At 34.1% G+C, this 12,466-nt stretch overlaps 1 protein-coding gene across 2 annotated transcripts in view; it reads right to left on the bottom strand.

The window, feature by feature from the left end:
* The window catches only part of LOC150101245 (serine/threonine-protein kinase STK11-like), a 305,719-nt gene that overhangs the window by 251,780 nt on the left and 41,473 nt on the right, over positions 1-12,466 (bottom strand). For both annotated transcript variants that reach the window (XM_090401375.1, XM_090401376.1), the window contains exon 2: positions 2,440-2,613. In XM_090401375.1, coding sequence (XP_090257501.1) covers positions 2,440-2,613 — 174 coding nt within the window. The remainder of the gene's footprint in view (positions 1-2,439; positions 2,614-12,466) is intronic.

The following is a 12,466-nucleotide window of genomic DNA, read 5'->3' as shown; positions in this document are numbered from 1 at the left end:
AAAGATATAACAGGAGGCAACACTAGTTTCTTCTATTTTCGAAAAGTTTGGTTTCTTTTTGGACAGAGGGTGTATACTGCCATAATTAAATCACCTTTCCTTTGTTCACTAACCAAATTTGTTTATACATTTCTTCATCACCACCTTCCACATTCCCTGGCCTATAGTAACATCCAACTAAATACATCTTCCTGTCTACCTCCACCTCACACCCTCATAACCATTGCTACTACGAGGGTAGTCTGAAAAGTTCTCAGCCTAACAATGAAAAAACAAATTTATAATTTCAAAATTATTTTCATTTTTCAATATAATCTTCTTTAAGAATAACACATTTATTTAAGCAATGCTCCAGTGCCATTATCCCGTCCCTGTATTGATTCTCAATAAGATCTGCAAAATACCCCTCTACAGCCGAAATCACCCCTTGATTAGAAGAAAAATGCTGACCAGTTAGGAAGAGTTTTAGTTTTGGGAAGAGAGAGAAGTCAGATGGAGCTAAATCTGGGGAAAAGGGTGAATGTTCCAACAATTCATAGTGCAGATCCCTTAATTTTCCCACTGCCAAAAAAACACTTTTGTGGGCAGGTACATTATCCTGATGAAAGATGATTTTTTTCTTCTGCAAACCGGGTATTTTCTCACGAATTTTTTCGTCTAGTCTGGTTAAAAGATCAGAATAATATTCTTCTGTTACTGTTTTACCCTTTTCAAGATAATAAACAAAATGCTTTTAGCATCCCAAAACACCGATGTCATGACCTTTCCTGCTGATGGAACCGACTTGATGCTGAACGACGGGCTTCTATCCACTGTTTTGACTGCTGTTTGAATTCTGGTGTGTAATTTATGACAGATGTACCAATTTAGAAAAAAAAATCTTGCCGATAGTGTTGCCATCTATGGTCGAGACCGAGCACTTTTCAGACTACCCTCATATTTTCCTCTTTCATATCTACCTTATGTGGACATAATTCTCCTGCTATCACCAGCAGCACTCCCTCTCCCTTCTTGTCCTTTCTATCCTCATGAAAAACACCATACCCTCCCATTTCTATTCCCATTAGGATATCATCTTCATTCAACCATGTTTCACTTATTCCACTGATTCTTCTTCTCTTCCGCTCATGGCGGGTTGAGTTCCCCAAAGATGAATTTTTGCCATTTCTTTCTGTCTGCCGTCTTTTTATGAAGTTCTATTATGGAGTTTAAGTGGGTGATTTCTTTCTTGATCTTCCTCTGCTGGGCTGTCCTTCAATTCTACCATTTAATAATATGTTTGTAGTCTTTCTGGGTTCATTCTTGAAACATGTTCAAACAAGCTCAGTTGGCTCTTTTTTAGTGCTGTAATTATTGTTTATTTCTTTATGTCCAGTTTGTTCTATTGATTTTTCTTAGGGCATTTAAACTTTTAAAGAAACAGTTAAACTCAAAAGCATTGAGTTTAACTGTTTCTTTATTTCCACAGTACTCTATTCCCATAGAGTACTGTGGGAATTACCATTGTTTTATATATCTTTAATTTGAGTTCTTTGCTTAATATCTTTTATTGTTCCATATTTTTTTAGTCTGCCCATTGTTATCCATCCATTATTGATTCTGAGTTTGATGATTTCAAAATAGTCTAGATCTTCAGTGATCATTGATCCTAGGTAATTGAACTGCTTTACTTGTTCTATATTATTATTTCCTATTTTCATTTGGATTGCTTCTCTTTTTCTTCCTATTACCATTAGTTTTATTTTACTAAAATTGATTTTCATATTATATTTGTTACTTGTTTGATGTAGCTTGGTCAAGATATTTTCTAATTTTTCTTGTCTGTAGTGATAACTATATCATCAGCATACTTTAAATATGTTATATTTCTTCCATTTATAGTTATGCCTTCACATCACCTTTATCACTATTTACCACATATATCTGCTCAGTCTCAACTTCTCTACTCACATCCCAATCTATTCCATTTTTATATTGATCAACCCCATATGTATATTCACTACTACTTCCAACATCTATACTTCCTATGCCATGTCTCTCTGTCCAATTTGTTTCTCCCATTTCTTTATTCCTCTTGCATTCCTGTTCTCATTTCATCTCTCACACTATTATGGTTTCCACTGCCATTTCCATAATAATAATAAAAGCAGTAATAGTAGTAGTAGTAGTAATAATAATAATAATAATATAAGCTAATAGCCTTCCACAGGTGGAATTCATATTAAAAAAAAATGTGTCAGTGAGTAAGATAATGATCCTACTCTTGTATAATGACCTGAATTATAAGGATCATTCACTTCTTGTGGCACATATGTAAGATTCACAATAATAAACATGATTATGGGATTAAAAATATGATTTTACTTATCATATAAATCAATTTTTATATATATTTTGAATGTCTTACATAATTATCAAACGAAAATTAGCAATACTTGCCCGTGAGCTTGCCAAATAGGTAATTTTTTATCTGGTACACTTTCTAGGAGCTCTTGAAGTACTGATACACAGTATTCCATAACCATATACATTTTCTGTTTTTCTTCATTATAGAGTACATCTACTAGCTTAATAACATTTCTATGATTCAACCTTTTTAGCAGCATAATTTCTCTGAAATAAACAATAATCAAAACAACGTGATCAGTTCTGCATGCTAAAAAGAACTGATAGACAATGAGAATTTTAGATACTATGAGATATCTAAATAGATATTATGTGTATGTCTACTGTTTTAAAAAAGTGGTGTGGTTTTGAAAGTTTGTGTGCATCTATGCGTATTATAAATATCAATTAACAACAGATCTCATTATTTACACACACGCTTATACAATATGATTATTTGAATTATCTCTTCTCTCAAGTTAATCTTACAAGCCAATAGTTAGAATAACTAACAATAAAATCAATAATTAAAATTAAATGTCTAAATATATAATATATCCTTTGAAAATAAAGAGGCAAAACCCTGTTTTTAAATATCAACAACAATAGGCTATAATATTTTGTCAGCTTTGCCAGATTAGATTCTAGCAATGTTATCCACAAATGAAATAGTGTTTTGAAAGTAGAGTAGAGTAATGAAAAGTGTCAGAAATGTGGATTACAGCAGAAGCAAGACAGTTAGGTAAATGATAATGACAAATGAGAGAGCAAGAATACGAATGAAGTGAATGAAAGTGACAAGAAAAAAGTAGTAGTTCATATGAGTGGGGAAAAAATTATATTATCCAATATTAGTATCCATTATGGGATATTAAGGCAAGTGATGTGAAGTCATTAGCCTCTATATGCAGGTTGCTCAGTCACGAAGTTACTTCACGCACAAACTTTGTTTGCTTACACTTCGATAAAGGATTAAATCAAGATATAATTTCTTGGCATCTTTATTTTATAGTATAACCAAGTGGAAAAACTTTCAACATCTGTCTCTAATACAGAGTATTTTAGTAATAAGGTGTGACACCTTTTGGATATCTGTATATGGAAATATAACTTCTGAATTACTTCAACCATGATATCTCTAGCAGGTCTGGTTCCAACTGATGTGCTTTAGTATTGAAGTGGTTGCTGTGCTGCGATATGAGCAGCTCTTCTTAATTTCAGATTTTTGCCTATCTTTGAGTGGAGCCACTGCTGAGTTTATGACTGCTTGGTGGTGGGGATGAGCCTGTCATTGGGTAAAGCCACTGCTGGGGGTTCCCCTCTCTGGCAGGTGGGTCTGTTGCTGAGTAAAATGATCCTTTGGATCCCTCCCACTTGCTGAGTTTAGAGCGATCTGAGGGATTTCCTGAGTTTTCGGAGACCTCCCTTCACTTATATATATAGTGAAACTGGTCTGGTAGTGACCCTTCCCATAATGCATAGTATTATACATGTCTGTAAGGATTAAGGATATGTGCTTTGCATTATGGGATACTAAGGCAAGTGATGTGAAGGCATTAGACTCAATATAAGAGCTGCCCAGTCATGAAGTTACTTCACGTGAAAACTTTGTTTGCTTACACTTGGATAAAGGATTAAACCAAGAATAGAATTTCTTGGCATCTTTAATTCAAGCTAGATATATACTTTCCATCATCCCCCTTCTCAACAATATGGTGTCATCAAAACTTTTGTCAACAGAGCCTCCAACCTTTGTTATACTCAAGCTTTCCTTTCAGTGGAACTTGGTTTTATTTGCCAACATTCCTGTCCAATGGTTACAATGGCAAAAAGATCTACATATTATCTGTCCCTTCCACATCCTCACGTCCATCTCAATGTAGACTATAGTAATGCTATTCCTATTCGCAATATCTGGGGAACTTCAGAAAAATCAGCTAGAACTTCAAAAGAAATATAACATCTGGCACTGGTTTCAACCGTTATTTGAAGCTGGCTTCCTTTCTCTGCTCTCCTAAGGATCCACTTTCTCCCCTGTCTATTCCAGGTGTTTAGAAGGTTCCTTGTTCTTGCAACTTATATCATGGTCAGACTGGGAAATCTGCCTAGATGAACACAAAAAAAAATACATCTTCTGCCACAACTAACTATGGTAAGTTAGTTATAGCAAGCCATGCCCTTGGATACCTTGCACAGAATCAGATAGAAGAAAACTACTATGCACCATCACAATAAATACAAACTTGAAAGACTGTTTTTAGAATCAGTACTACCTTTCTATTGATTGTATTAAACTTCTCAAGATTTGGGAAACTTCAATTCTTAGGCCACCCATGCAACATCTAAGCCTAGCCAACAGCACCAATAGAGGGCATCCCCTCATAGGACTTTAGTCTTCGTATGGACTAATAACATTTCTTCAACTTACTGTTAACTGTGTGTTTTTGTGTGTTATTATTATTATTTTAACATTATATTCCTGAAAATATCTCTGTAAAAGAGACAAAATATTCAAACAATTAAACCTGCTTTTTAATATTAAATTATTTCCCTTTATGCTGGAGTTATTCCATTATATTATTATTATTCAGGCCTTCGTGGAGTCAAGAGACTCATCCTGGGAGGTCCTTCCTAGGAAACAAAGTCTACCATACAATTTCTTGAACTCATTGACCATTCTTGCTCTAACCACTCTCTCAGGCAATGCATTCCACGGTTCAACCCCCCCCCCCACACACACACACAAAGAAACCACGCCTCACCCTCTTGCTCACAGCTTCCTTTCATAACTTCCAGGGATGGAAGTTATGAACCTTGTCATCGCTCCTTCCTGCCATTACACCAAGTAAAAGGACTCCCCCAATGTCTACCCTGTAACTGCCTCTCAACAGTTTAAAAGTCTCAATCCTATCACCTACCCTTTTTCTAACCACCAAACTCTGCAGTCTACATTCCCCTCAGTCGATCCTCATAACTGACATTGTACAGTCCTGAAACCATCTTTGTTATCTGCCTCTGTACCCTTTCCCAGGTAATTGATCTCCTTCAAATCCTGGGGACCAAATTTGAAAACAATAGTCTAAGTGTGGTCTGATCAGGGTCTCATACAACGGAATGATAACTCTTCTGTCTCTGCAGGTCAGTGTCCTCAGTATTGCAGCAATCCTATGGGTTACCTTCACCATCTTTGCAATATGCCTCCTGAATTTCAGTTTTCCATCAATCATCACCCCCAGATCTCTCGTCTTCCCTACTTCCTCCAGTACAGCTCCTCCAATTAAGTATCCAGCCTCCCATCGATGTATCCCAATCTTCAAGACTTTACATTTTGCTGCATTAAACCAACATCCCCATTCATGTGCCCATCTGTCTAGTTTATTCAAATCCTCTTGCAGGGCCGCCACATCTGCAGTATTACTAATAACCCTTCCCAGCTTCACTTCATCTGCAAACAACTGAATATCCCCTTGCAATCCATCGACAATGCCATTGATATAAATGTTAAACAATACAGGTCCCAGTACTGAGCCTGGTGGAATCCCATTTGTAACCTTCTGCTTACTTGATATTGACCCACCATACACAACTCTCTGATACCTATCAGACAGCCAATCCTGAATCCAGCTGATTAACCCGACATCTGAACCCATGTGCTGTAACTTAAATATCAGCTTATCATATGTCACCCTGTCAAATGCCTTTGCAAAATCCCAAAAAATGGCAGTATATGCCTTTCCCTCATCAACTGCTCTTGTCATTTTATTATAAAAGGCAATCATATTACTAAAGCAAGAGCACCCCTTGAAAAATCCATGTTGATTCTCACAGATAACATTACTCTCATCTGCCCAACACTGTATATTGTCCCTCACTAATTTCTCCAAGACCTAAACAACTAATGATCACACACAAATTGGCCTATAATTAGACACTTCCAGTCTGCTACCGCTCTTATGCAATGGCACTATCTTACCTTCCTTCCATTCCTTGGGTACCTACCTTTCCCATAGCCAGACTTTCATTGAAAAGCCAAGTCAAAGAAGCTGTCAGTTCTTTAGCACATTGTCTCAAAACCTATGGTGAAATATTTATATTTATTATATTGTTTAGTATTAATATTTATTATATTATTTAGAAAAAAAAAGAATACCACATTTTTTGGAAACAGAGAGCTATAATCCTGATTATGCTTGTGCCAGGCATAGGTCAGGAATTTGTTTCTTCTTGGGTTGACTTTCAACCCAAAAAGAGAAAACTGAATCTCGCTAGTGAGCAGGCGTCCCTTGCTTATGGTGTCATAAGCAAGGGAGAGCAAGTATGGTCTTTCTTCAGGGAAACAAGACAGGATTGCACTTTGGTGACGCTAAAATGCACTGGGTTATTTTCATGCCACTTGAAAATTGCTAGATCAGCATTTAAGGCACTGGTTAAGTTATGCAGAAAATTCATTAAAACACACTTGATTAAACAACAATTTACTGAAAAGCAATTCATTGAAAAAACAATTATTCTAATAAACAATTCTTCAAAAAAAAAAAAACAGTTAATAGAAAAAGCAATTCATCAAAAGACAGTTCCTCAAATAAACAATTCATCAAAAGGCAAATCATCGAAGACCAACAATTGATCAAAAAAAATCACAATTCATCGAAACTACAAATGATCAAATGAACACTTCACTTAATAATGAATTGTAAGGCATAAGGAGTCTATCAAAAATAACTGTAATTCTACTGAAACTTACCCACCTGCAGATTTAAGTAGAAGTGAATAGGTAACTTGTTTTGTCTATATACCCAACAAATGAGAGGAACATTAGAAACAAAGTAATAAAGTTTGATGCTTTAGTAAATATGTTGTGGTCTCAAATTGTTGTCTCACTACAAAAAAAGCTAGCTTTCTGAATCAGATGTAACTAGATTGGAATCAAGTGTAAAGGGTGTAATATTTTTAGGAATTACAGAACAGATTGGGGTGAGGGGGTACCACTACTAATGATATAAGATTATATCTTAAAAATTTTGAAAACAACTACCATGTTAGAGTAAAACTTCAGTTTAATATAAACCAAAATAACCAATCGACATTTCGACCTTCACATTAAGGTCATCATCTGGAGTATACACATATATACAAAGAAATAAGCTGAGCTACAATCTGCATGTATGCTAAAATTACATTGATTTGGTCAACCACTACAGGCCTGACCCCTGGTGAGAAAAAAAACTTACTACATCAAAGCTAGTGTGTACTGTTATTATGTTATTATTATTATCTATTAGGTTACAAAATTAATTTAAGCTAGAGAGCAACATGTTCACACAAAAAAGTTAGTCATATAAGTATACATATAAATTAAAACAAACCAGTATGGATGGTGGCCAATAAAAGCTGAAAAATTGCTTAGAGTCCGAAAGGTTTACTGGAAAACTTGAGGAAGTAAGTGGGCTGAATGTGTGCCATCCAAATTCTTGGGATTTTTATGCCACCATTATTGTTAAGATTAGAGGAGTTAATCAAAATTTCACAGGCTTCTTTAAATTTCCATTCATGCCAGGTTTTTGTATGATGTAAAGAACAAGTACTTTTCCAATCAATCAATTTGGTGTAAGAGCGTGATCTGAGAGGCCTGCTTCACCAAAATTATAAAATTTAATATGTTGTTGTGGTTTTTTTTTTTTTTTTTTTTTTTTTTTTTTTTTTTTTTTTTTACAGATAGGGATTGTACATCCAGTTTCCCCAATATAAGGTAAGTTACAGGTGCAAAAGATACAATAAACTCCAGGGTGAGCCAATGGGAGGGGGGGGGGAGATCCTTAGAGGCGATGAATCGTTTTTTAAATGTTACAGGTGGTTTATAAGTGGTATTAAAGATTATAATGGTGTAGAATTCTATTAATTTTTTCTGATAATAACCTTTTAATGTATGGGATTGCTATGGTTTTACTAATCTATATTATTTTTTGATGAAGTTTTATGAAGAACTTTATTAATAGTATTTTTGCTATAGCCGTTATTTATAAATGTACTGTAAATAATTTGTAATTCTTGTTTAACAGCTTGTTCATCAGAGCAAATTGTTATAACTCTGTTTTGGAGGGTGTTAATGACTCCAAGTTTTTGCGAAGGGTGGTGATATGAGTTAGCATGTATATATTGGCTGGTATGTGTAGACTTGTGGAAGAAAGTGAAGGAAAGGCTGCCTAAGGAGGATGTGTGACCAATGTATCCAGGAAAGGAAGCGGGTTCTGATTTTCAATTTCATTAGTAAGTTGTATGCACTCATGTTGTTTGTTCAGGTGGTTAAGGAATGTGTTTAACGTTTGGCAGCCATGTGGCCAGATAACAAAAACATTGTCAATGTATCTAAGCCAAACTGTAGATTTTAAAATAAAGTAATCTAGAGCATGTTGCTCAAAAGATAAGGATATAATCATAGTCATAAATATAGTCATCTAATATAATGATATCAGATGACTTGAAACCAGTTAGAACAGAAACTCATGAGAGCAATAATGGTACCACATATTAGTGAGTATGAGGAAATTTGGTGTGAAGCAGAGTCAGACACAAAGATGGTGGAGTGTTGGTATAGACCTGGGGATTCATTTACTGAGGATTAAGAAATGCATTGCCAAATTACTCTGGTGGGTACTAAACTAAAATATTGAGTGGTAGCAGAAAAAATGCTGATAAAAAGAAAGGAGAATATACTGAGCTGTTGCAAGACAACTTTTGAAAGAAAAACGTGAAAGGAACTAAAAGTCAAAGAGAGTTAGATTTGATCATATCATTAGGTTGTCATATGATCGTATCAGTTAAGGATGTTGCTATTTTGCCACCAGTTAATGACAGTGATCAAAGCAGCTACCTATATGGATGTCCCAATCATGACAGTTACATGCTCAACTACAAATCTGAAAATCATGACATCAGGAGAATACCATCTTTGGTTCCATGGTATCAGTTACTAAATGAGAAGGATATCAGATGCATAGGAGGCTTGGAAATGGTACTTAAATAATATGGTATCTGAATTTTTAATGAAAGTTTTAATACTAGGGGGATAAGGCAGGTTCAGGGTTTAGAGGTACAAGAGGAGAGTTTGTTCCAAATACTGAGTACTCTGGATACCAGTAAAGCTGTGGGACTGGATGGTATTTCACCATGGGAATGTGCTAAAGAACTGACAGCTCTGTGTTTTTTTTTTTTTTTTTTTTTTTTTTTTGCAAAGGCATTTGACAGGGTGCCACATGATAAGCTGATATTTAAGTTACAGCACATGGGTTTAAATGTCGGGTTAGTCAAATGGATTCAGGATCATCATCATATGTATCAAGGATTTAGGCCTAGCATGGCCTGTTCCGGCCTTAGAAGTCATCGTTGAATCGTTTAAGCGGACGTCCTGGTTTTCTTTTTCCTAGTGGCTTGTACTTTAAGGCTTGTTTTGGTAATCTTTCTTTTGGTAATTTTTTAGTATTCATTCTTTGGACATGTTCCATCCATTTATGTTTATATTTTTTAATTTTTTCTATTACTGGTTCTTGGTTTAATTCTTTCATAATATCTTCGTTTCTTTTGTGATCAAACAGGGTATACTTTGCAGTTTTTCTCATAAACTTCATTTCTGCTATTGTTAATCTTTGTTTGTCTTTTTGTTTTATTGTCCAGATTTCGCTTCCATAGACCGGCAGGGCTAATATATTGTATACTTTTAGCCTGGTTTGTTTTTGAACTAGGTTTGGTTTAATTATAGAGTTGATTGCACCTGTTATTTTTAAATATTTTGCAATTTTTTAGTTTATATCTTTTTCATATGTGATCATACATCCTAGGTAGTTAAATGAATTCACCTGTTCTAAGATCTTGTTATCTATTACTATTTTAGTTCTTGCTGGATCTTGTCCTTTAAAGGCCATAGTTTTTGATTTTTCCATTGATATTATCATGCCATAATCTTTTGATATCGCATTTAGATTTAAAATAGCTTTCTGTAAGTTATCTTCAGAATTTGTAATTATTATTTGGTCATCTGCAAAGAGGAGAGTGTTTAAGTTAACTGTAGGTGAAAGTTTAATTCCTTGATGTAAATTTTTACTCCATTTTATTATTATTTCATTTAAGTAGATATTAAAGAGAGTTGCTCAGAGGGGACATCCCTGTCACACCCCTTGGTTTATCTCTCTTGTATATGATAGCTCGTGATTTAATCTTATTTGTATTTGATTATTTTCATATATACTTGTGATAGCTTTTAGGATATTGTTTGGTATTTGTCGTTCTTTTAATATGTTAAATAATATGTTTCTTTTAACTTTGCCAAATGCTTTTTCAAAGTCAATAAATGCAATATGTGTTTCTAAATTATATTCTCTTCTTTTCTCTATTATTAATTTTAGGCAAAAGGCTGGGTCTATACATGATCGTCCTTTTCTAAATCCATTCTGTACTTCTAGAATGAAGTTTTCGGAATATTTCATTAGTTTGTTATTTAAGATTCTACTATATATTTTATAACAGGAATTTAGTATACTGATACCTCTATAGTTTTTAGGGTCATCTCTATTACCTTTCTTAAAGATAGGAATCACAATTGTTTTTTTTCCATTCTATTGGGTGGATTCCAGTTGAGTAAATTTTATTTAAAAATAATAAGAGTCTTTCTTTGAATTTTGTTCTTGCGTATTTATATAGTTCTGAACCTAGCTTATGTTCTCCAGGTGATTTTCTGTTTCTTGTTTCTTTCAGGCTGATTTCTAATTCTTCTTCAGTTATTTCCTTTTCATTTTCGTTAATTGTTTGCCAGTTGTTTTTTTTTTAAAAGATTTGTCTGTCCACAGTTCTGTGTAGTAATTTAGAAATTCTTCTAATTTTAATTCAGTGTTTAATTTTATGTTTTCTTTAATATCTGCATTTAGGTGTTTCAAAATCTTATATACATTGGGTCTTATTTTATATAAATAATGTTCTAAATTATAAACAAATTTATTCAATGATTCTCTATGTCTTTTTCTGACTTCTCTTTTAGCTATGGCTCTTATTCTTTTATATTCTATTTCATCTTCTAATCTTTTACTGCTTAACCATTTGTGATAGGCTTCTTTGTTCTTTTTGATTATTTCTTTGATTGTATCATCCCAGATCTTCAGTTTTTTTCTTTTATTGAATTTTTGGTCTTTCCTAAGCTTTCATTTGCTGCTGCATTGAGTATCGTTTTTATATTAAGCCATTCTATTTCAATTTCTTCATTTTGTTTTATTTTATTGGTTAATTCATTGTTCATATAGCCATTGTACATTTGTGTCATTCAATAGTCTAGTTTTATAAACAAATGTTTCAATTTTTCTTTCTGTTCTTGTTACTTGTAGCCATTTAGGTGGTAATCTTAATTTTATTTCGACAAGGAAGTGGTCACTGCTTATTTCATATCCTCTGTGAACTCTAACATCTAGTGAAAATTTTGATGTCTTTTCATTTAATATGAAGTAATCTAATATTGATTTCCATCCTCTTGCTGCCCAAGTATATTTATGTATGTCTTTATGTTTATAGAAGGAATTCATTATTTTTAGGTTATTATAAACTACAAAGTCAATCAATTTTTTACCATTTCTGTTTAGAGCGTGTTCTCCATGTATTCCTATATTATTATTAATTTTTGTGTTTCCAATTGGATTCAGGATTGGCTGTCTAATAGGTATCAGAGAGTTGTGTATGGTGGGGCAACATCAAGGAAGCAAAGGTTACAAGTGGGGTTCCACAGGACTTAGTATTGGGACCTGTATTGTTCAACCTTTATATCAATGACAATGTCAATGGATTGCAAAGGGGATATTCAGTTGTTTGCAGATGATGTGAAGCTGAGAAGGGTTATCAGTAATAGTGCAGATGTGGCAGCCCTGCAAAAGGATTTGAATAAACTAAACTGATGGACAAATGAATGGTTGTGTCGGTTTAATGCAGCAAAATGTAAAGTCTTGAAGTTTGGGATACATCGATGGGAGGATGCATACTTGATTGGATGAGCTATGCTGGAGGAAATAGGGGGGAGACAAGAGAATTGTGGGTGATGATTGATAGA

Source organism: Typopeltis vanoorti, chromosome 12 (assembly GCF_054136105.1).
Source record: "Typopeltis vanoorti isolate ZY-2024b chromosome 12, IOZ_Tvanoo_1.0, whole genome shotgun sequence".
Classification (NCBI taxonomy): Eukaryota; Metazoa; Arthropoda; class Arachnida; order Uropygi; family Thelyphonidae; genus Typopeltis; species Typopeltis vanoorti.
Note: the sequence above shows the minus strand (reverse complement) of the source record. Positions and strands in the feature narration are given on the sequence as shown.